Source organism: Danio rerio, chromosome 7, assembly GCF_049306965.1.
Source record: "Danio rerio strain Tuebingen ecotype United States chromosome 7, GRCz12tu, whole genome shotgun sequence".
Lineage (NCBI taxonomy): Eukaryota > Metazoa > Chordata > Actinopteri > Cypriniformes > Danionidae > Danio > Danio rerio.
The window spans coordinates 7,540,775-7,561,186 of record NC_133182.1 but is presented as its reverse complement, the minus strand read 5'-3'; the positions used below and the strand labels follow the sequence as shown (position 1 = coordinate 7,561,186).

Below are 20,412 nucleotides of genomic sequence, written 5' to 3'. Positions count from 1 at the left end.
TATTGTTCTATCCCGCTATCATCCCGTAAAGGTATTTTCCCGTATTTCTCCCATATTTTCAGTCTTTCTGTAAACAGCCGAGCCTACCTGTATGCATACCCATACCGCCGAACCACCAGGGGTCGCCCTTTAGTCTAAAACGTGAATCTTCTGTGCTTTTGATTTGTTTGGCAATGAAAACACTTATAAATAAATATTAAAAACGGCTCGATTCCATTTCCTTTTAAATACAGGTGCCGTCGCCCATCCTAAACAATCCTCAAAACTGTCATATAATGGTGCGTGACTGTCAGCTGACGAGCTCCATAGTGGTAAACAGTTACTGTTTCCCAAATGTATAGAAAGTCTGGCTTTTGGGTGCGTGTTTAAACAGACATATACACATAATTAATAATAATAACATACAAGGATGTCGATCTTGGTGGGGTTTTTTTTTCCAAACACAACTAATTTCGTCGTAAATGAGCATAAAAAGTTAGGAAAGCAGTCAAATGCTTTCATTATAACGTTAGATGTGTGCATTTTTAAAGTGACACCTCATATTTAATGTAATAAAAAAAAATCTTAATAAATGAGAGATTCATTCGTTGGTCTTTAATCAGAATGTGTAAGTCATACAGTGGAGAAACGGCTAATGAGGTTGATAGCTTGATTCTGTTTCATTATAAGAGCTATTCATTTTCAAAAGCTGAACTGTTTGCTAATGTATTTGCTGCTAATGTATATATTTATTTTTCTTTTGTAAATATTGAAACATATTACTGCCCATTTAACAGTTTATTTACGATGAAACAGCTCCAAATGAACATATTTAGTAATTTAAGGATTTTTTTTAAAGGGGGGGGGGGGGGGTTGCCTTATTATGGTGGGCATATCCCTTATTTTCTCAGTCCAATGTTGACAGGTATGGATTTAATTAGGACAGTAAAGTCTGACTTTGCTTAGACAAAAGTCTCGTCACTGAACAGAAATAATGTCCAGTATAGAATATAAAGTCATGCTGCAGTGGAAACAGAATGAATATTGTGTCTGACTCCATCATGAGCTTGGAGGACTGCATCCACACATCTCTGACATGACTCAAATCACTGATTAATAAAGTCATCTGGAACGGCAAAGAAAGCAGGACTCCCAGAGTTCATCAAGACTTGGATTCATCTTCAATGCCTCCTACTTCATCTTACCCCAGCCATGCTTAATAATGTTCATGTCTGGTGACAGGGCTGGCCAATCCTGGAGCACCTTGACTTTCTTTGCTTTCAGGAGCTTTGATGTGGAGGCTGAAGTATGAGAAGGAGCGCTGTCCTGCTGGAGACTTTGCCCTCTCCTGTGGTTTGTACTGTAAACCCAAACCATGATTTTTCCTTCACCAAACTTGACTGATTTGTAAGAGAATCTTGGGTCCATGTGGGCTCCAGTAGGTCTTCTGCAGTATGTGTGATGACTGGGATGCAGATCAACAGATGATTCATCAGAGAAATCCACCTTCTGCCAAATGATCAACTAGAAGTCAAGTTGTTATTTGTTGCTCTTACAACTGCGAATCGATGACATGACTTTTATCGGGTAGTGCATGTCCCAAACCATAACATATTGGAAAGAGTACACCAACGGTTCCTGAATGGTCTACTATTTTCGGTAAAAAGTGTAGTAAAAGTAAAAGTGTAGAAGCGTCCATACTCTAACCGCTAATATTGCCCACAATACATTGCATGTTGGATGTGAATTCGATAAGAACTACAAACTTAGGGAATAAATGTAAATAAACTACAAACATGGCGGATGTGTGAGACCAACCGTCAAGTAGAGAGGCTTCGGTAAAGTTGTTCAAATGACTATTAATTAATATCTAGCCCACTGGAATATATTTAAATATCATTTTCCATGTTATATTTTATCTGCAACAATAATGTGGACTTATATAAAGACATGCTTGGAAACTTTTGAATGCATAATTATTGAAAGACTTGAGGAGATTTCTCTGCATAAAAGACCCCAGAATGGCAGATTAACCTACTGCTGAATCTACAATAAGATAGGAAACTAAATATGGAAGAAAAGTAGATAGGGTGGCATGGTGGCTCAGTGGTTAGCACTGTCAAGTCACAGCTGAAGGTCGCTGGTTCGAGTCCCGGCTGGGCCAGTTGGCGTTTCTGTGTGGAGTTTGCATGTTCTCCCTGTGTTGGCGTGGGTTTCCTCCGGGTGCTCCGGTTTCCCCCACAGTCCAAACACATGCGCTATTGACCTTATTCTAAAATGCGGAAGTGCGCCTGTTTTCGCGATTGTTTTAGAACTTCCAATTCAGTCGCCTATGGGAGACATGACTAGGAATCATAAACGGCAGAAAACGGTCAAACTACTTGCTCTACAAACAAATGTTTGCATGACTATACAGACCAAGTAGAATAATATAATGAGGAAATATCAGTTTGCAACATCAAACAGCAAAACGAGCAGTTTTTAATGTCTAAAAATGAATGGAAGTGAATGAGACCGGAAGTCTCGAACCAAGAAGATTCAAATGGCTGCCCCCGCTCGTCGGCGAAGAATAAGGTGAATAGGTGAACTGAATAAACTAAATTGGCCGTAGTGTATGAGTGTGTGTGTGAATGTGTTTGGGTGTTTCCCAGTAATAGGTTGCAGCTGGAAGGGCATCCGCTGTTTAAAACGCATGCTGGATAAGTTGATGGTTCATTCCACTGTGGTGACCACTGAAGAATAAAGAGACTAAGTTGAGGGAAAATGAATTAATAAATGAGTCAAATAATTACATTTCATAATTACTTTTCAGACAGCCAAATGTAAACCACTTATCAAGTTATTCATTATTTTTATGAATTATTCCTACTTAATTTTTGCTTATTATTAAAATGCATCAAATATAAGTCGACCTATTTGTAAACTCACTACAAAGTTATAAATAATTACATTTTTATTTGTTATGATTGAACGCTATATTGCCTGATGGTTTGTTGATGTGTTTGTCAGGATCGTCGAGGGCCGGAGCGGCAGAGCACTGCAGGTTTAGGTCCCGTTAAAGAGCACGGAGTCCTGTTTCAATGCAAACCCCAGAACTGGACCGATCAGAAGAAACCAGCGCCGACCATGACCTACTGGGTGATCGGGTACAGCATCTCACACACACAGATTGATACAGTTGAAGTCAGAATTATTAGCCCTCCTGTATATTTTTCCCCAGTTTCTGTTGAACATAAAGAAGACTTTTTTCAACACACTTCTAAACATTATACTTTTAATAACTCGTTTATAATAACTTATTTATTCCTATCTTTTATCTATCTAAAGTGACATTCAAAGGCTTAATTAGGTTAATTAGGCAGGTTTGGGTAATTAGGCAAGTCATTGTATAATGATGGTTTGTTTTGTAGACGATCAAAATAAAATATTGTTTAAGGCGGCTAATAATATTGACCTTAAAATAGTTTAAAAAAATTAAAAACTGCTTTTATTCTAGCCAAAATAAAACCAATTAGGCTGAAGGGTGGTGAGCAATTTGGCTTGTTGCACCAGAGGAAACAAGACAGAAACATAAATGCAGTCATTCAGAAGCACAGAATAGTGCCCTCGCTGCACTCCAGCGCAATGGTAAGGCTTATGATGTGATTAAAGGTGCAGCAGGTGATTGTCTACATAAACATGTTTTGTTGTGCTGGTTGAAAGACTCTTCACAGTCAAATAGGAATGATTACAGTAAATGATCTAAATGTGTTGATATTAGGGCTGGGCGATTTTTTTTTTTTTTTTTTTTTTCCGATTAATTAAAATTTACGTTTTAAGACGATTTAGTTTTATATTAAATAGAGATGTCGCGATTTTTAAAATAAAAATATTAGATACATTATAACTGCACCAATGCGCTTTGGTTCACTCTCTGTATGAAGCAGGTCGCACAACAGAAGTGCCGCTCTGCTACGCGCCACGCCATGCATTTTAGAATTCTAAACCTAGGTTTCTATTAGGGTACACACACCGCCGCCGCAAGTTGACAACGCCCAGCCACGACTCGGGACGCAGTTCATATTTCAGCCACGACTAGGGATGTAACAATATTGTAAATACCGTCATACCGCAATAGTAATTTTGTTCAATATTAGCGTAGGCGCATGACTCAATAAAACTATATTTCTGAGAAAAGTTTGCTCAGGCGAATGAAGCGAACGGGAGGTAGTGGGAACTACAATTCCCATCAGCCTAGGCCTGGCCGTCATTCTTTGCGGTCTGTTGTCACTACAGATCCAGTAATGCGGAAATAGAGTGTGCTGCTAGTAGTGGGTAAGAAAAAGAGCTGGAAATGATCGAACCTAAAGCGGGTTTTAAATCGGATGTGTGGAAGCATTTCGGTTTCTTTCTAAAAAGATACGAAAAAGGACAAAAAGGTGACAGACAAATAAAAAAAACAGTATGCAGGCACTGCCAGACTGTGGTGAAATATAAGTCAGGGAATACGACTAAAAACAGTCATGGGGACTGCAGAACACAGCATACTGTTCAGACTGATGCAGACATTGACTTGTACCGCAAAGAGACCTCTATCTCACTCATGGCTTGTCCTCTCAAGTGGTGGAAAGACAATGCACAACATTACCCACTGCTGTCAACCTGGGCTAAATCAGCCTTTAGGCTCGATAGTCAATCTGGCAACCTGCGCTTGCGTGTTTTGAACCAGGCGTGCAATACCTAGTTCAGCCACTGGGTGTCAAACTTACATACAGCACCTTTAAACAATTGAGGTGTTTTTATAGCAGTAATCCCTAAATGAAACACGGGGGACAAAAGAAAAGGAAAAAAAAGAGTAAAAATATAGATTTCTTTAAATAAAATGTTAAATAAATAAAGCTTGCTAAAACAAAATATAAACACTAATTAATGTTTGGACAAATTGTTTGTTTTTTTAAATGTTTTTGTATTTAAGATGCAAACTGCAGGTGATTTTCAGATGTCACTCCTGTACTAATAAGTGGGACACTTTAAAACTTGTTTCCAAACAAGCACGAATTTTTAAAAATCAAATATTAGCTGCTATTTTCATTAAAATGTACAAAAGCACACTCTCATCATAATTGACTAAATCGCATACATTAATATGAAAACATCAGCGTATTTTCCAACTCTGATCAGCTGTGTGTGTGTGTGTGTGTGTGTGTGTGTGTGTGTTGCAGGCGGATGCTCCTTGAACCCGTTCCTCAGGAGTTTTATGTGTGTTTTCATGACTCTGTGGCAGAGGTTCCTGTGGAAATGGCCTTTCGCCTGTCTTTCGGTCTGGCCGTGTAGCAGAAACAGGTTTAGATCCTGAGATGAGACACATTCAGACAGGTATGGAGGATACAGGGAGAAAACTGCACTGCTGGTTCACACTTAAAGGGAGCATTCACTTAAAAATCAAGGTTTATTGACCTCTCATTTACTCACACTCTTGTTTCTTTGTATTTTGATGATATGACAGTGAATGACAGCCATTGACTTCCACATAAATACTTTAATAGAGATACTTTGATCCAATAATAGGAGGGAACCTGCAAAAATAAGTCTTTTTTTTTTCTCAAGAGTTTTTGTCTAATTTCTAGTTCACATATCTAAAAATTCTTAACTCAAGAAGCGTCTATTGTACAATTAAATTGAGTTGTTAATTTTGTTTGTATATGTCTATTGTTTACATTACAATGAATTGTTAATATTGTTTATTTTGTTTACATTAAAATATTGTATTATTTTTTTCAGAAATAATCTATAATAAATAAATGCATAAATAATTTATTATAAATTATTTTAAATAATTTAATAATAAATGAAGTCAAAATTAAGTGTTTGTCTTTACAAGTAAAATGATTTTATTTTTGGTTTGGAATGAGATTAATTTGACCAGATAAGAGCAGATGGTGCTCTAGGCTAGTTTTTACCGTTAGATGGCGCTCTAGGCTAGTTTGTACCATTAGATGGCGCTCAAGGCTAGTTTTTTACCAGCAGATGGCGCTCTAGGCTAGTTTTTACCAGTAGATGGCGCTCTATGCTAGTTTTTACCAGTAGATGGCGCTCTATGCTAGTGTTTACCAGTAGATGGCGCTCTATGCTAGTGTTTACCAGCAGATGGCGCTCTAGGCTAGTTTTTAGGAGCAGATGGTGATCTAGGCTAGTTTTTACCAGTAGATAGCGCTCTATGCTAGTTTTTAAGAGCAGACGGTGCTCTAGGCTAGTTTTTAAGAGCAGATGGTGATCTAGGCTAGTTTTTACCAGCAGCCGGCGCTCTAGGCTAGTTTTTATCAGTAGATGGCACTCTAGGCTAGTTTTTTTTACCAGCAGACGTTACTCTAGGCTAGTTTTTAGGAGCAGATGGTGATCTAGGCTAGTTTTTACCAGTAGATGGCACTCTATGCTAGTTTTTAAGAGCAGACGGTGCTCTAGGCTAGTTTTTAAGAGCAGATGGTGATCTAGGCTAGTTTTTACCAGCAGACGGCGCTCTAGGCTAGTTTTTTACCAGCAGACGGCGTTCTAGGCTAGTTTTTATCAGTAGATGGCACTCTAGGCTAGTTTTTTTTACCAGCAGACGGTACTCTAGGCTAGTTTTTTACAAGTAGACGGCGCTCTAGGCTAGTTGTTATCAGTAGATGGCACTATGGGCTAGTTTTTAACCAGCAGACGGTGCTCTAGGCTAGTTTTCTTACCAGCAGACGGCGCTCTAGGCTAGTTTTTATCAGTAGATGGCACTCTAGGCTAGTTTTTTTACCAGCAGACGGTACTCTAGGCTAGTTTTTTACAAGCAGACGGCGCTCTAGGCTAGTTGTTATCAGTAGATGGCACTATGGGCTAGTTTTTTTACCAGCAGACGGTGCTCTAGGCTAGTTTTCTTACCAGCAGACGGCGCTCTAGGCTATTTTTACCAGTAGATGGCGCTCTAGCAAAACTTTTAAGCAAAAACACACTTTATTTTGACTAATTAATTCTGAAAACAAACACTTTTATTTGTCTGGCAAATGATTCCTGGTGTGTTATTTTTATTTATTTTTGGGCTAGAAATGAGACAAAAATGTATCTTATCTTAAATAAATGTAAATAAAATCTTCTTTTGTGTTCATCAGAATAAAGAAAGTTGATTGTGAGTAAATGAGGAGTAAATCTTTTAATATCCAGTCTTTAACTTTGTGATTATTTTTGTGGCCTTAAACATTTTACAGTCTGTAGCAATAAACTAATGACCCAGTGAGAACAGAAAACACAACTTTAATACCTCAAACTATGCTGGACTTCTACATCAATCTCACAAACACTTGCTGCAGAAAGCAATGATGCATTTGAATGATGTGTTTTATATATATTTGCATTTTTTTCTAAGCTGATCTTTGTGATTTGAAATGGTTTTTTATTTTATTGTATTTAAGACACGGAGCTTTATGGTTTCCTAAGGTAAAACGTGCATCATTTATCAAATAAATGAAAGCAGATTTACTACACGTGTTCTTTATTTCAGTGTTTTTATTAAAAAATCATAATAATAAAGCAAAACTGGATGTTTTGGGTAAGTTTGTGGCTTAAATGAGCTTCATTCATTAAACACAAGCAGAGTCAAAGTCAGAAAACTATTATTATGCTCATATTCAAATCAAACCATTTACTTTGCTGAATTATTTGCTTATTACAGGTTGTTTTATGCAATATTTCAATATAAATGTATCCTCATGATTCATGCATTTCTTTGTGCATCACTTTTAATTCTTAATTGTAGCCTTGAATTACATTAAATACAAAATATAGACATTATTTAATGCATTGCAATTCTTCAACCGTGGAAAATATGTGTATCCTTAAAGGGACAGTACAACTAAAAATACTAAACTGCTGTTACTCTATCTGCAGGTTGAACAAAATGTTGGTCAATTTTTCTTGAGTTCAACATAAATCATGTTGATTGTTTTTAGATGAAACTGATTATTTCTGTAATGCAAGTCAATGGTTACAGGTACTTTGAGAGTCACAAAAAGCCCATAAAGGCAAATCAAAAGTAATACCTGTGGCTCTTACTGATACACTGAAATCTTATGAAGAGAAATGATCAATCTGTGCAAGAAACTGAACATAATTAACAATATTAATCTTGTCAAACAGTCCTGAGTGTGTTTAAATCAGTTTGTTATGGATTAAGGATTAATACATTTGCAAATAATGTTTATTTTCCAGCAGATATCAATAAGGTAGCTTCACAGAACCTCAATGTTTTATCAGAAACTATGTCTACTTCCTTTATTTTGCCTGTATATGATTTTATTTGATGCTGTTAGCTGTCGACTTGCATGTATGAATCACAATTGATCGCATTTTCAGCTAAAAATCAGATTTAATGTACGAAACAAAAAATGAACTACAACTTAAGGGGACAGTTCACCCAAAAATTTATATTCTGTCATCATTTAGTCACAAATCTGAGTTTCTTTTTTCTGTGGAACTCAAAAGAAGATTTTTGGAAGAATGTTGGAAACCTGTAACCATTGACTTCTACAGGTTTCCAACATTCCTCAATCTCTTGCATTAGTTGTTACCAGCAGATGGCGCTCTAGGCTATTTGTTAAGAACAGATGGCGCTCTAGGCTGGTTTTTACCAGCAGATGGCGCTCTAGGCTAGTTTTTACCAGCAGACGGCGCTCTAGGCTAGTTTTTACCAGTAGATGGCGCTCTAGGCTAGTTTTTACCAGCAGATGGCGCTCTAGGCTGGTTTTTACCAGTAGATTACATTCTATGCTAGTTTTTACCAGTAGATGGCGCTCTAGGCTGGTTTTTACCAGCAGATGGCGCTCTAGGCTAGTTTTTACCAGTAGATGGCGCTCTAGGCTGGTTTTTACCAGTAGATTACATTCTATGCTAGTTTTTACCAGTAGATGGCGCTCTAAGCTGGTTTTTACCAGCAGATGGCGCTCTAGGCTAGTTTTTACCAGTAGATGGCGCTCTAGGCTGGTTTTTACCAGCAGATGGCGCTTTAGGATAGTTTTACCAGTAGATGGCGCTCTAGGCTGGTTTTTACCAGCAGATGGCGCTCAATGCTAGTTTTTACCAGCAGACGGCACTCTAGGCTAGTTTTTACCAGCAGATGGCGCTCTAGGCTAGTTTTTACCAGTAGATGGCTAGTTTTTACCAGTAGATGGCGCTCTAGGCTGGTTTTTACCAGTAGATGGCGCTCTAGGCTAGTTTTTACCAGCAGACGGCACTCTAGGCTAGTTTTTTCCAGTAAATGGCGCTGTAGGCTGGTTTTTACTAGTAGATAGCGCTCTAGGCTGGTTTTTACTTGCAGACGGCGCTATAGGCTAGTTTTTACCAGTAGATAGTGCTCTATCAACTGTAAGAAAGAAACCTTTATGAGTTTCAAAAAACTTTAAGTGAGAGTAAATAATGAGTAAATGCTCATTTTATTCTTTTAAATGACCTGAGGGTGAGTAAATTAACATTAGATTTCCATTTATGGGTGAACTATCCCTTTAACAGCGCGCGTTGACTAATGTAAACAAACTACACCTGATCATAAAGTCACTGCTTGTGTTTGGTGAATTGTGAATGTGCACAAACAAATCTCCACCATGATTTCTCACTGATCGTCTTTGTTTTTTCTGTCCTGTTCAACATAATTGCACAAAATATTTATATTTAAAGGGTCAGTTCACCCACAATTTAACATTAGGCCATGATTTACTCGCCTTTAACGCATTCTATTGGTGTATATAAGTTCCTTCCGATGGCTCTAGAGTAAACCATGTCTAATTTTATTTATGGGTGAACACACACACACACACACACACACTCTAAGCGACTCCCTGCAGCAGGACGAGGTTTTTCCTGTAGCACTCCAGACTGCAGAGCGGCGTCCCGGTCTTGGAGCAACAGTACTTCTTCAGGTTGGCGCATCCCGCTACGCCGCAGCTCAGAGGTGCAGACGGGGGTGCAGGCGGTGCTGCAGGCATCGGGACGGGAATCCCAGAGGGGTATGAAACGCATGACCCCTGAGCACTGCTGCTGTAGCGCACCATCGGCACCTGCGTCTGTCGGCCCCGACGCTCCTTCAGGCTCTTGATCTTGGCCTTGCTGGTCTTGGTCAGCCTCTCGATGGTCTGGTTCTTGTTCTCCTCCGCCTTCTTGGCCGCCTGGAGACGTCTTTTTCGGGCTCGTTCCTCTCGTTTCTGCATCATCTCAGCCGTCAGCTCTTTCTCTTTGTAGCCCATGGGGAGCTCCAGTAACGGCTGGATCTGCTGCTTGTGTAACAGCGCTTTCTGTTCACACGGAGAACACACTCAAGTCAGTCAATTCAAAACCGTGCAATCAAATGAGGCATGATATGCACAACACTATTTAGACATACTATGCTTGCATACTATATAGTAGGGAAGTATGCGGGTTTGGATGTGGCCCTTATGTTTGTTTGCTTTTTCAACACAGATCATTTGGATGTTTAGTATATCTCCATGCTTATTCTGTGTGTCTGACCTGTCTGGCGGTGAGCAGAGACTCGTCGATCTCCTTCTTCAGCTCTCCGTTATCGTCCAGCTCTCCTTTCTCCAGCGCGTCCAGCCACTGCTCCTCCTCGTCCACCGGGCCCAGCAGAGAGTCGGTGTCCATGTCGGGCAGATCTCCGGACGGCTCCAGGTTACTGTCCTCATCTGAGTATCACAAACACACACACACACACAGTTATATACACACACACACACAGACACACTCACAGACCAGACCGCCTTGTTACAAACCCCTGATGTTAATCAAGGGGATAGTGGGGTCTGACATTTATTTAATTCAAATATATTTATATAAACAGTGAATGAGTGCAAAAGACAACCAAAGTAATGCCAAAAATGTGTGCTTTTATTTAGTGAACAACAACAACTAATTAATCAAAAATAAAGAAAAAGTAAGTAAGGCAAAAATATACTATTTACAATATATACAACACTGAGACAAATAAAGACGGGAAAAAACAAGAGAGCTGGCAGAAGGGACGCGGGCGGCGCTAAAGAGATGAAAAGAACAAAACCCAAACTAAATCTAACTTCCCAGAAGCATCTAGCTAACTATGTGAAAAACAGTTTAATTAACACGCTGAGATCTTCCGAGTCCTGACTGTCAACTCTATCTAGCTATCCAAAAAGTACAAGGAGTGGCGCTCGCCCCTAACCTAGTGTACTAAACAGCAGAGTAGTCCTAAGTGTTGCAATGAATGTCACGTGACCTTCTTACCTATCCGCTTCGTCCAAGCCTCGTAAACAACGTAAAGATTGATGTACGAATAACGTAAAGAATGATGTACGAATAACGGACGGATAACGTGCACACAGAAACGGGCAACAACAAAATACAAAGTTAGACGGGTTATTTCTAAACGCACTCAATAAATACAAACAAGTGACAAAAGCAGAGAAAGAAAAATGCAGGGGACTAGCGAGTGGTCTGATGCGCCCTTTTAAGACGGGTGGTCTTTGCTTATTGGATGTGACGTAAGAGTGACGTAACCGGGGAGGAATGACTGACAGCTGAATAGACCAGTGGACGGAACCTGAGAATACATGAAAGCAGATATGGGAGAACAGAGAGAGAGAGAGAGAGAGAGAGGGGGGAAAAAACAGAGAAACAGAGCACAAATAACACAAATACATAACACGCCTGTATTCACAAAACACTTCAGCTTACCACAAAAGCCGCCTTTCCACTGCACACGACATATGGACACGACTGTCGGATTTCGCCCCCTTGTGGCAGTCGCAAAGTACATTCAGTTCTGATGTGCACCATGGGAGAGAAGCTGTTCTCGCAGTCTCCGAAATAAAGGAGTGCAAAAGCAAGAGCCTTTATTCTCCGTGCGTTCACCATGATTGATTGAATGAATGAATACTAGAAACTGATAGACGGCTAAAAATATTGGAGGGAATGTGGAGACAACATAAAACATTATATTGTTATTACTTTATTACTTACATTTATGAATAGAAATGTTTTTTAGACTTCTGATGATTCCAAAAATAACCAAATGAAGTCCTATTTCTCATCTCGCGCACACGGACCTGCTTGGACAACACTGGAATACATCGCATACGGTATAGTCGCAGGAGTTCAAATATTTCAATGGATCCGCAGCTCAATTCAGATCCGAATTTTGCCCATACGGAGATGATCGGAACTCCTTGCAGCTCCCGCACTACTCTCCATTGTAAATGAATGACTTCCGGTCTGTCGCTTGTCGTGTGCAGTGGAAAGGAGGCTTAAGATATAGAGCTTCATCTTATAGGAACACTCCGCTTTTTTCGGAAGTAGGTTCATTTTACAGCTCACATAGAGTTAAACTGTTGGGTTTTACCATTTTTGAATCCATTCAGCCAACTTCGGGTCTGGTGGGAGCACTTTTAGCTTAGCTTAGCATAAATCATTGAATCGGATTAGACCGTTAGCATCTCACTCAGAAATGACCAGAGTTTTGATCATTTTCGCATTTAAAGCTTGACTCACACACAGTCTGGTTAGTGTGACTTCACCAAGAAGGACAACTTCCATGTTGATCCGGGAACAACACTCCAATCAGCCAATCAGAATGAAGGGATACGTTTACAGTTTATGTTAAGTTTAGGGTCTTGTGCTTCTACATGATTGTTGTCAACAATTATTCTCCTCTGATTTTGGGAATAATTTACAGTTATGGTTTGATTTAGGGGTAGGAATTACATTAAATATTTGAACATAAACAACATCGATATTAACCCAGGATTGTGTTGTACTTTTAGTCCAGACCACCTGTATTCACAAAACATTTCTTCTTATACATACACTCCACCTTTTTATGGAAATAAGCTCTTTTTTCAGCTCACTTAGAGATAAACAGCTGATTTTACCATTTTTTAAAATCCATTTAGCTGATCTTCGGGTCTGGTGGGAGCACTTTTAGCTTAGCTTAGCATAGATCATTGAATCAGATTAGACCGTTAGCATCTCACTCAAAAATTACCAGAGATTAGATCATTTTCTCATTTAAAGCTCGACTCACACACAGTCATACACTGAGGTTAGTGTGACTTCACCAAAAAGACAACTTCTATGTTGACCCTCGAACAACACTCCAATCAGCCAATCAGAATGAAGCGATACATTTACAGTTTATGTTAAGTTTGGGGTTATGTGCTTCTACATGATTGCTACCCAACTGTTATTCCCCTCTTATTTTTGGAAATAATTTAAAGTCAGGGTTGGGTTTAGCAGTAGGGATTAGGTTACATTTTGGAACATAAATAAAGTTCCAGGAACAACTTCGGGAGCACTTTTAGCTTAGCTTAGCATAGATCATTAAATCGGATTAGACTGTTAGCATCTCGCTCAAAAATGACCAGAGTTTTGATCATTTTCTCTTTTAAAGCTCGACTCACACACAGTCATACACTGAGGTTAGTGTGACTTCACCAAGAAGGACAACTTCTATGTTGACCCTGGAACAACACTCCATCAATCAGCCAATCAGAATGAAGGGATATGTTTACAGTTTGTTAAGTTTAGGGTTTTGTGCTTCTACATGATTGTTGTCAACAATTATTCCCCTTTGATTTTGGGAATAATTTACAGTTATGGTTTGGTTTAGGGGTAGGAATTAGATTACATTTTCGAACATAAGCAACGTTCCAGGAACAACATCAATATTAACCCATTGTACTTCTAGTCAAGACCACCTGTATTCACAAAACATTTCCTCTGATAGGAACACTCCACCTTTTTTTTTTTTTTTTTTATGGAAATAAGCTCTTTTTTCAGCTCACTTAGAGATAAACAGCTGATTTTACCATTTTTAAAAATCCATTTAGCTGATCTTCGGGTCTGGTGGGAGCACTTTTAGCTTAGCTTAGCATAGATCATTAAATCGGATTAGACCGTTAGCATCTCGCTCAAAAATGACCAGAGTTTTGATCATTTTCTCATTTAAAGCTTGACTCACACACAGTCATACACTGAGGTTAGTGTGACTTCACCAAAAAGACAACTTCTATGTTGACCCTGGAACAACACTCCAATCAGCCAATCAGAATGAAGGGATATGTTTACAGTTTATGTTAAGTTTAGGGTTATGTGCTTCTACATGATTTGTACCCAACTGCTATTCCCCTCTTATTTTTGGAAATAATTTAAAGTCAGGGTTGGGTTTAGCGGTAGGGATTAGGTTACATTTTGGAACATAAATAAAGTTCCAGGTACAACTTCGGGAGCACTTTTAGCTTAGCTTAGCATAGATCATTGAATCGGATTAGACCGTTAGCATCTCACTCAGAAATGACCAGAGTTTTGATCATTTTCTCATTTAAAGCTCGACTCACACACAGTCATACACTGAGGTTAGTGTGACTTCACCAAGAAGGACAACTTCTATGTTGACCCTGGAACAACACTCCATCAATCAGCCAATCAGAATGAAGTGATACGTTTACAGTTTGTTAAGTTTAGGGTTTTGTGCTTCTACATGATTGTTGTCAACAATTATTCACCTCTGATTTTGGGAATAATTTACAGTTATGGTTTGGTTTAGGGGTAGGAATTAGATTACATTTTCGAACATAAGCAACTTTCCAGGAACAACATCAATATTAACCCATTGTACTTCTAGTCAAGACCACCTGCATTCACAAAACATTTCCTCTGATAGGAACACTCCACCTTTTTTTTTTTTTATTTAATGGAAATAAGCTCTTTTTTCAGCTCACTTAGAGATAAACAGCTGATTTTACAATTTTTAAAAATCCATTTAGCTGATCTTCGGGTCTGGTGGGAGCACTTTTAGCTTAGCATAGATCATTGAATCGGATTAGACCGTTAGCATCTCGCTCAAAAATAACTACAAAGTTTTGATAATTTTCTATATTTAAAGCTCGACTCTAATGTAGTTACATGGTGTACATTATAGACAATTTTTCTATATTTTGGACATATGGATTGATGGATAGATATATGCAGATAAATGCAGCTTTCTCACTCTCGTCCCCAAGTGAAGATGACCGATAATAGTTTGTGATTTTCCCTAAGTGACTTTAACATTTGACAGATTGAGGAGCTACTTTTAACTCTAAAACACAATATGAAATACTTTATAGTAATAAATACTACAAGTAATAAATTAAGAACTCTTGAAATTTTGACTCAGATTGCCTCCTAAATCAGACCGCTGTGAGCCACTTTTATCCTATCACGGTGTTTTGTGGATATGGATTATATATGCAGACGTGTCCCTCACCCAGCCAGGCTCTGTACTGCTCTATAGGGACTCCCTCTGACGGCACTTCATCATCAGAGTCTTCATCGTCATCATCATCTTCATCATCACTGTCCACGGTCACATTCAGAGGAGACACGGAGCGCAGGGAGTCCGGCAGCACAGTGAAAGTGGGAACACTGCACACACACACACATTAAGTAAACACTTGAACAACACTAATAAAGGCTTGAATAGATGACTATATACATAGATAGATAACTATATGTAAATTCTAAGATGTTGCTAGGCAGTTGTAAGTTGCTTGTAAGTCACTGCAGGATGTCTGACCTCTTGGTGCCGAGCGTCTGTCCGCCGAGTTTGATCTTCAGTTTGAGTTGAGGAGGTTTGAGGATCAACAGGCCCGAGTCCGACTCCAGAGCCTCAGAGGAGAAACCGTGGCCCTCATCGCGGTGGTGCTTCTTCTTGTGCTTCTTGTGCTTTTTGTGTTTCTTCTTGTGGAGGTTATAATCATCCCCGCTTGCTGGAGGAGACACAACAGACGGGTGAGCCAGATGAGAATTAAAGGGACACTTCAGCTGAAAACTCAAATCAATTTGCACCTCATTCACTTTCCCCTCATTGTTTACTTGTTTCAAAGCCGTTTTATTAATTTATTTTCCTACGGTTTAGTCCCTTGTTAATCAGGGGTCGCCACAACAGAATGAAACAACTGTTCTGCTATACGTTTTATGCAGAGGATGCCCTTCCAGCTGCAACCCAGTGCTAGGAAACACCCATACACCCATATAAAAATGCTTTTCTTGCTTAGATTTTTTGTCTTGTTTCTAGTCTAAATATCTAAAATTTCTTATATCAAGAAGCATTTTTTAGACAAGCAAAACATATTGCCTTGTTTTGAGAAATAATATGCCAATATTAAGTGAGTTTTTCCTTAAAACAAGCAAAATAATCTGCCAATGGGGCAAATTAATCTTGTTTTTTCTTTTGATGTAAGATTGTTTTGCTTACCCCATTGGCAGATTATTTTGCTTGTTTTAAGGAAAAACTCACTTAATATTGGCATAATATTTCTCAAAACAAGGCAATTTGTTTTGCTTGTTTAGAAAATTCTTCTTGATTTAGGAATTTTTAGATATTTGGACTAGAAACAAGACAAAGAATCTAAGTAAGAAAAGCATTTTTGCAGTGCACTCTTTGAGTTTCTTTCTTCTGTTGAACACAAATAAAGATATCCTGCAATGTTTCCTCTAGAATTTTTTTCCAGCTGTGGCGGCAGGCTTTTTCTACATGGATCTACCAACTACCTGTGGCGTATTTCAATGACAAATGTTGTGAGTGCAGTATTAAGTCGAAACCACATTTATGTAACAGCGAACGAGCATGCGGATCTATTTGCTTGTGCGCCGATTTCCTCTGCGTGTGCACAAAACTTCTTGCACGCCCCCTCAAATATTAGCCGCTTTAAGAACGCGCAGATCTTCTTGTGCGCTCGTAAATAAACCCTGCTGATGTGCGATTTTTAGTGCGTTTATGTCTCCAGCATTTATTAGATTTGCTAGGAATATTTATGAATGCCTCTAATACACCTACAGAGCGATATTAATGCGTCCTGAAGTAAAGTAAAACGGCTATACGTCGTGTTTGCTGGCCTCACGCATCACGCACCTGTCAGTCAGCACGTAACCTTTAAGGGTTAAACAAATGACGCACAGCTCTACTACAGTTACAGAAAAGTTTGCGCTGTTATAATTCACTTACCCTTTAATATGTTTTGGTGCAATTATTACCCGCTTTTGAAAACAATTTAATGTTTTGAATGAGAAGCTGTAATGTAGCCATGGCGGGATGAATTTTGGTGTGGCGCCCCGCCATGGAAGAAGGAATTTAGCGGAAAGTTAGTTGACTTTACTTAATAAAAGTGAGTAAACTTGTTGGTTAAAGCGATTAGTTGACTTTACTTAATAAAAGTGAGTAAACTTGTTGGTTAAAGCGATTAGTTGACTTTACTTAATAAAAGTGAGTAAACTTGTTGGTTAAAGCGATTAGTTGACTTTACTTAATAAAAGTGAGTAAACTTGTTGCTTTTAAAGCGATTAGTTGACTTTACTTAATAAAAGTGAGTAAACTTGTTGGTTAAAGCGATTAGTTGACTTTACTTAATAAAAGTGAGTAAACTTGTTGGTTTTAAAGCGATTAGTTGACTTTACTTAATAAAAGTGAGTAAACTTGTTGGTTTTAAAGCGATTAGTTGACTTTACTTAATAAAAGTGAGTAAACTTGATGCTTTTAAAGCGATTAGTTGAATTTACTTAATAAAGGTGAGTAAACTTGTTGGTTAAAGCGATTAGTTGACTTTACTTAATAAAAGTGAGTAAACTTGTTGGTTAAAGCGATTAGTTGACTTTACTTAATAAAAGTGAGTAAACTTGTTGGTTAAAGCGATTAGTTGACTTTACTTAATAAAAGTGAGTAAACTTGTTGCTTTTAAAGCGATTAGTTGACTTTACTTAATAAAAGTGAGTAAACTTGTTGGTTAAAGCGATTAGTTGACTTTACTTAATAAAAGTGAGTAAACTTGTTGGTTTTAAAGCGATTAGTTGACTTTACTTAATAAAGGTGAGTAAACTTGTTGGTTAAAGCGATTAGTTGACTTTACTTAATAAAGGTGAGTAAACTTGTTGCTTTTAAAGCGATTAGTTGACTTTACTTAATAAAGGTGAGTAAACTCATTTCTTAAAGTGATTAGTTGACTTAACTTAATAAAAGTGAATAAAATCATTGGTTTTAAAGCGATTAGTTGACTTTACTTAATAAAAGTGAATAAATTTGTTTCTTTTAAAGCGATTAGTTGACTTTACTTAATAAAAGTGATTAAACTTGACGGTTTTAAAGCGATTAGTTGACTTTACTTAATAAAAGTGAGCAAACTTGTTGCTTTTAAAGTGATTATTGACTTAAAAAAGTGAGTAAACTTGTTGGTTTTAAAGCGTTTAGTTGACTTGATAAAACTGAATAAACTCGATGGTTTTAAAGTCAAATAATTGCTTTTAAAGCAATGCGTTTACTCCCGTTTAATAAGTATCTCGTCAACTAAGTATCTAAGTCAACTAATAACTTTAAAACTAACAAGTTTACTCACTTTTATCAAGTGAAGCGATAAGTTAAATTTAGTTATTAAAAGTGAGTAAACTCATTGCTTTAAAATCGATAAGTCGACTTTAAACCCAACAAGTTTACTAACTTTCATTAAGTCAACTAATCGCTTTAAAACCAACTGTATTGTGTTTTTAAAACCCCTAATAACTTGCCTTAACGTAAGCTTAATAATGTAAAATGTGGTATGCGTGTTGTGTATTTGCATGTGGCAATTTTTAAACTCAACTTAATTCATGTTTTTAAGACTGGAACTCTTCGAGGCAAATCTCAGTATTAAGATTTTGGGGCTTTTCCTCCATCTCTAATCAAAGAAAAACATCTTAAGTAGACTTTTAAGTGTTTTCTTGATGGCACTTTATCAATTTGTGTCTGTAGATTCATCTATAATACATTTTAAAGATCGTTTTGTCAAGGTCGATCGATCGTTCTTCCTCCTATAACGAGCCATAAATCTCTATTCAGCAGCTCCTACATACAACAAACTTTGTGTATTTGCCACGTCTGTATATATAATCTGAAGGTTTTCATCAACAGATTTGTTCATACATGACTTACGTGTATAAATGCATTGTTTTGTTCTAAAACATTTAAAAATAACAAATAAATTATATGGCGAGGCAGTGGCGCAGTAGGTAGTGCTGTCGCCTCACAGTAAGAAGGTCGCTGGTTCGAACCTTGGCTCTGTTGGCGTTTCTGTGTGGAGTTTGCATGTTCTCCCTGCTCTCCGGGTGCTCTGGTTTCCCCCACAGTCCAAAGACATGCGGTACAAATGAATTGGGTAAGCTAAATTGTCCGTAGTGTATGAGTGTGTGTGTGGATGTTTCCAGAGATGGGTTGCTGCGGGAAGGGCATCTGCTGTGTAAAAATTTGCTGGATAAGTTGGCGGTTCGTTCCGCTGTGGCGACCCCGGATTAATAAAGGGACTAAGCCGACAAGAAAATGAATGAATGAATGAAATAAATTATATATAATGAATTTTGAAGTTTTAAACCTGGATCAGTACATATTTCATAACATAAATATATAATGAATATCTACTTTACATAAATATACCATTTTGGAAAACTTACAAATACAAAAACGTTAGTAATTCTCAATGTATTTAATAATAAACTGTTGAAGAATGCTCACCATTAGAAGTTATTATGTTTAAAACAGCCTATTTACTTGCCCAAACGTAAAAGAAAGTTAAATAAACACATTTACCTGCGAGAAATCTGGGATGAATCATGTCTTTCCTCTTCCCCATGGACACGTGAATCAATCTCCGACTTAATAAATCAGCACAACACTCATAGTGAACGGATGAATTCCTACAACTGCTTCGATTACATTAGCGTAGACGTGCTAATTCCTGTGCTAACTCTCAGTTAAAGCGTTCTTCTAACAAACTAAACCTCCTAAATAATATCACCTTATAAAATAATCGAAATATCAGCTTTGACTCTAGAGAAATACAGTCAATTCGTTCGTAGAAATTACTCATCTATGTTCTCCCTCTAGCATGCTAGCATTCTGTTTACAAATGTGCTTCGCGTCGCAAAGCTTTGTGGGTAATGTAGTTCTCTTCCTCGCACATTCCGTTTTCTGAAATGAGAAAAAAATAGCACCAGGTATAAATAGTCATATACAATCACATGAATGAAAGCTTATATAGTTATTAGTGTTATACTTTAGATAATAATATATTTTTTCCTCAAAATGTATTATTTTTATTTAATAAATACTGTTTGTACATAGTTACTATATAATTAGGCCTACTTTATATTATGTAAATGCTAGTCAATTACTTAGTAAGAGTTTAAAATGTAATTATTTTAAAATCTGTTTTTAATGCTTTATTGGCTAAAACAATAATGTACAGTTTTATTATATAGCAAAAATTATTTAATATACTTAAAAAACAAGGATTAAACGAGAAGAAAGAACAAATATATTATTAAATGAATAAATAAATGGAAAAATAGGGTACATAACACTGATCTAACCTATATTTAGAATCTCAATTGTAGATCAGTGGCACATATTCA

General features: G+C 37.7%; 2 protein-coding genes across 11 annotated transcripts in view; one reads left to right on the top strand and one right to left on the bottom strand.

Moving 5' to 3' along the window:
- The window catches only part of intu (inturned planar cell polarity protein), a 60,076-nt gene extending 49,280 nt beyond the window's left edge, over positions 1–10,796 (top strand). For 2 of the 7 annotated variants that reach the window (XM_073906000.1, XM_073905999.1), the window contains exons 15-17: positions 2,989–3,125; positions 5,181–5,334; positions 7,191–7,466. In XM_073906000.1, coding sequence (XP_073762101.1) covers positions 2,989–3,125; positions 5,181–5,292 — 249 coding nt within the window. In that variant the 3' untranslated portion in view covers positions 5,293–5,334; positions 7,191–7,466. Of the gene's footprint in view, positions 1–2,988; positions 3,126–5,180; positions 6,067–7,190; positions 7,467–10,431 lie in introns of those variants that run through there. The other 5 variants (XM_073905998.1, XR_012382256.1, XR_012382257.1 and 2 more) reach the window with 5 other exon arrangements.
- On the bottom strand, positions 7,474–19,911 carry ino80b (INO80 complex subunit B). Of its 4 annotated transcripts, none has more exons than XR_012382530.1 (6): positions 19,589–19,905; positions 15,554–15,746; positions 15,245–15,402; positions 10,480–10,652; positions 8,538–10,265; positions 7,474–8,489 (listed from the first exon to the last, which is right to left on the bottom strand). XR_012382530.1 is itself a non-coding variant. In NM_001077258.1 (5 exon segments), coding segments are annotated over 5 exon segments (1,032 nt in total). In that variant the 5' UTR covers positions 19,632–19,911; the 3' UTR covers positions 9,395–9,800.
- Between the last annotated feature and the right edge of the window lie 501 nt (positions 19,912–20,412).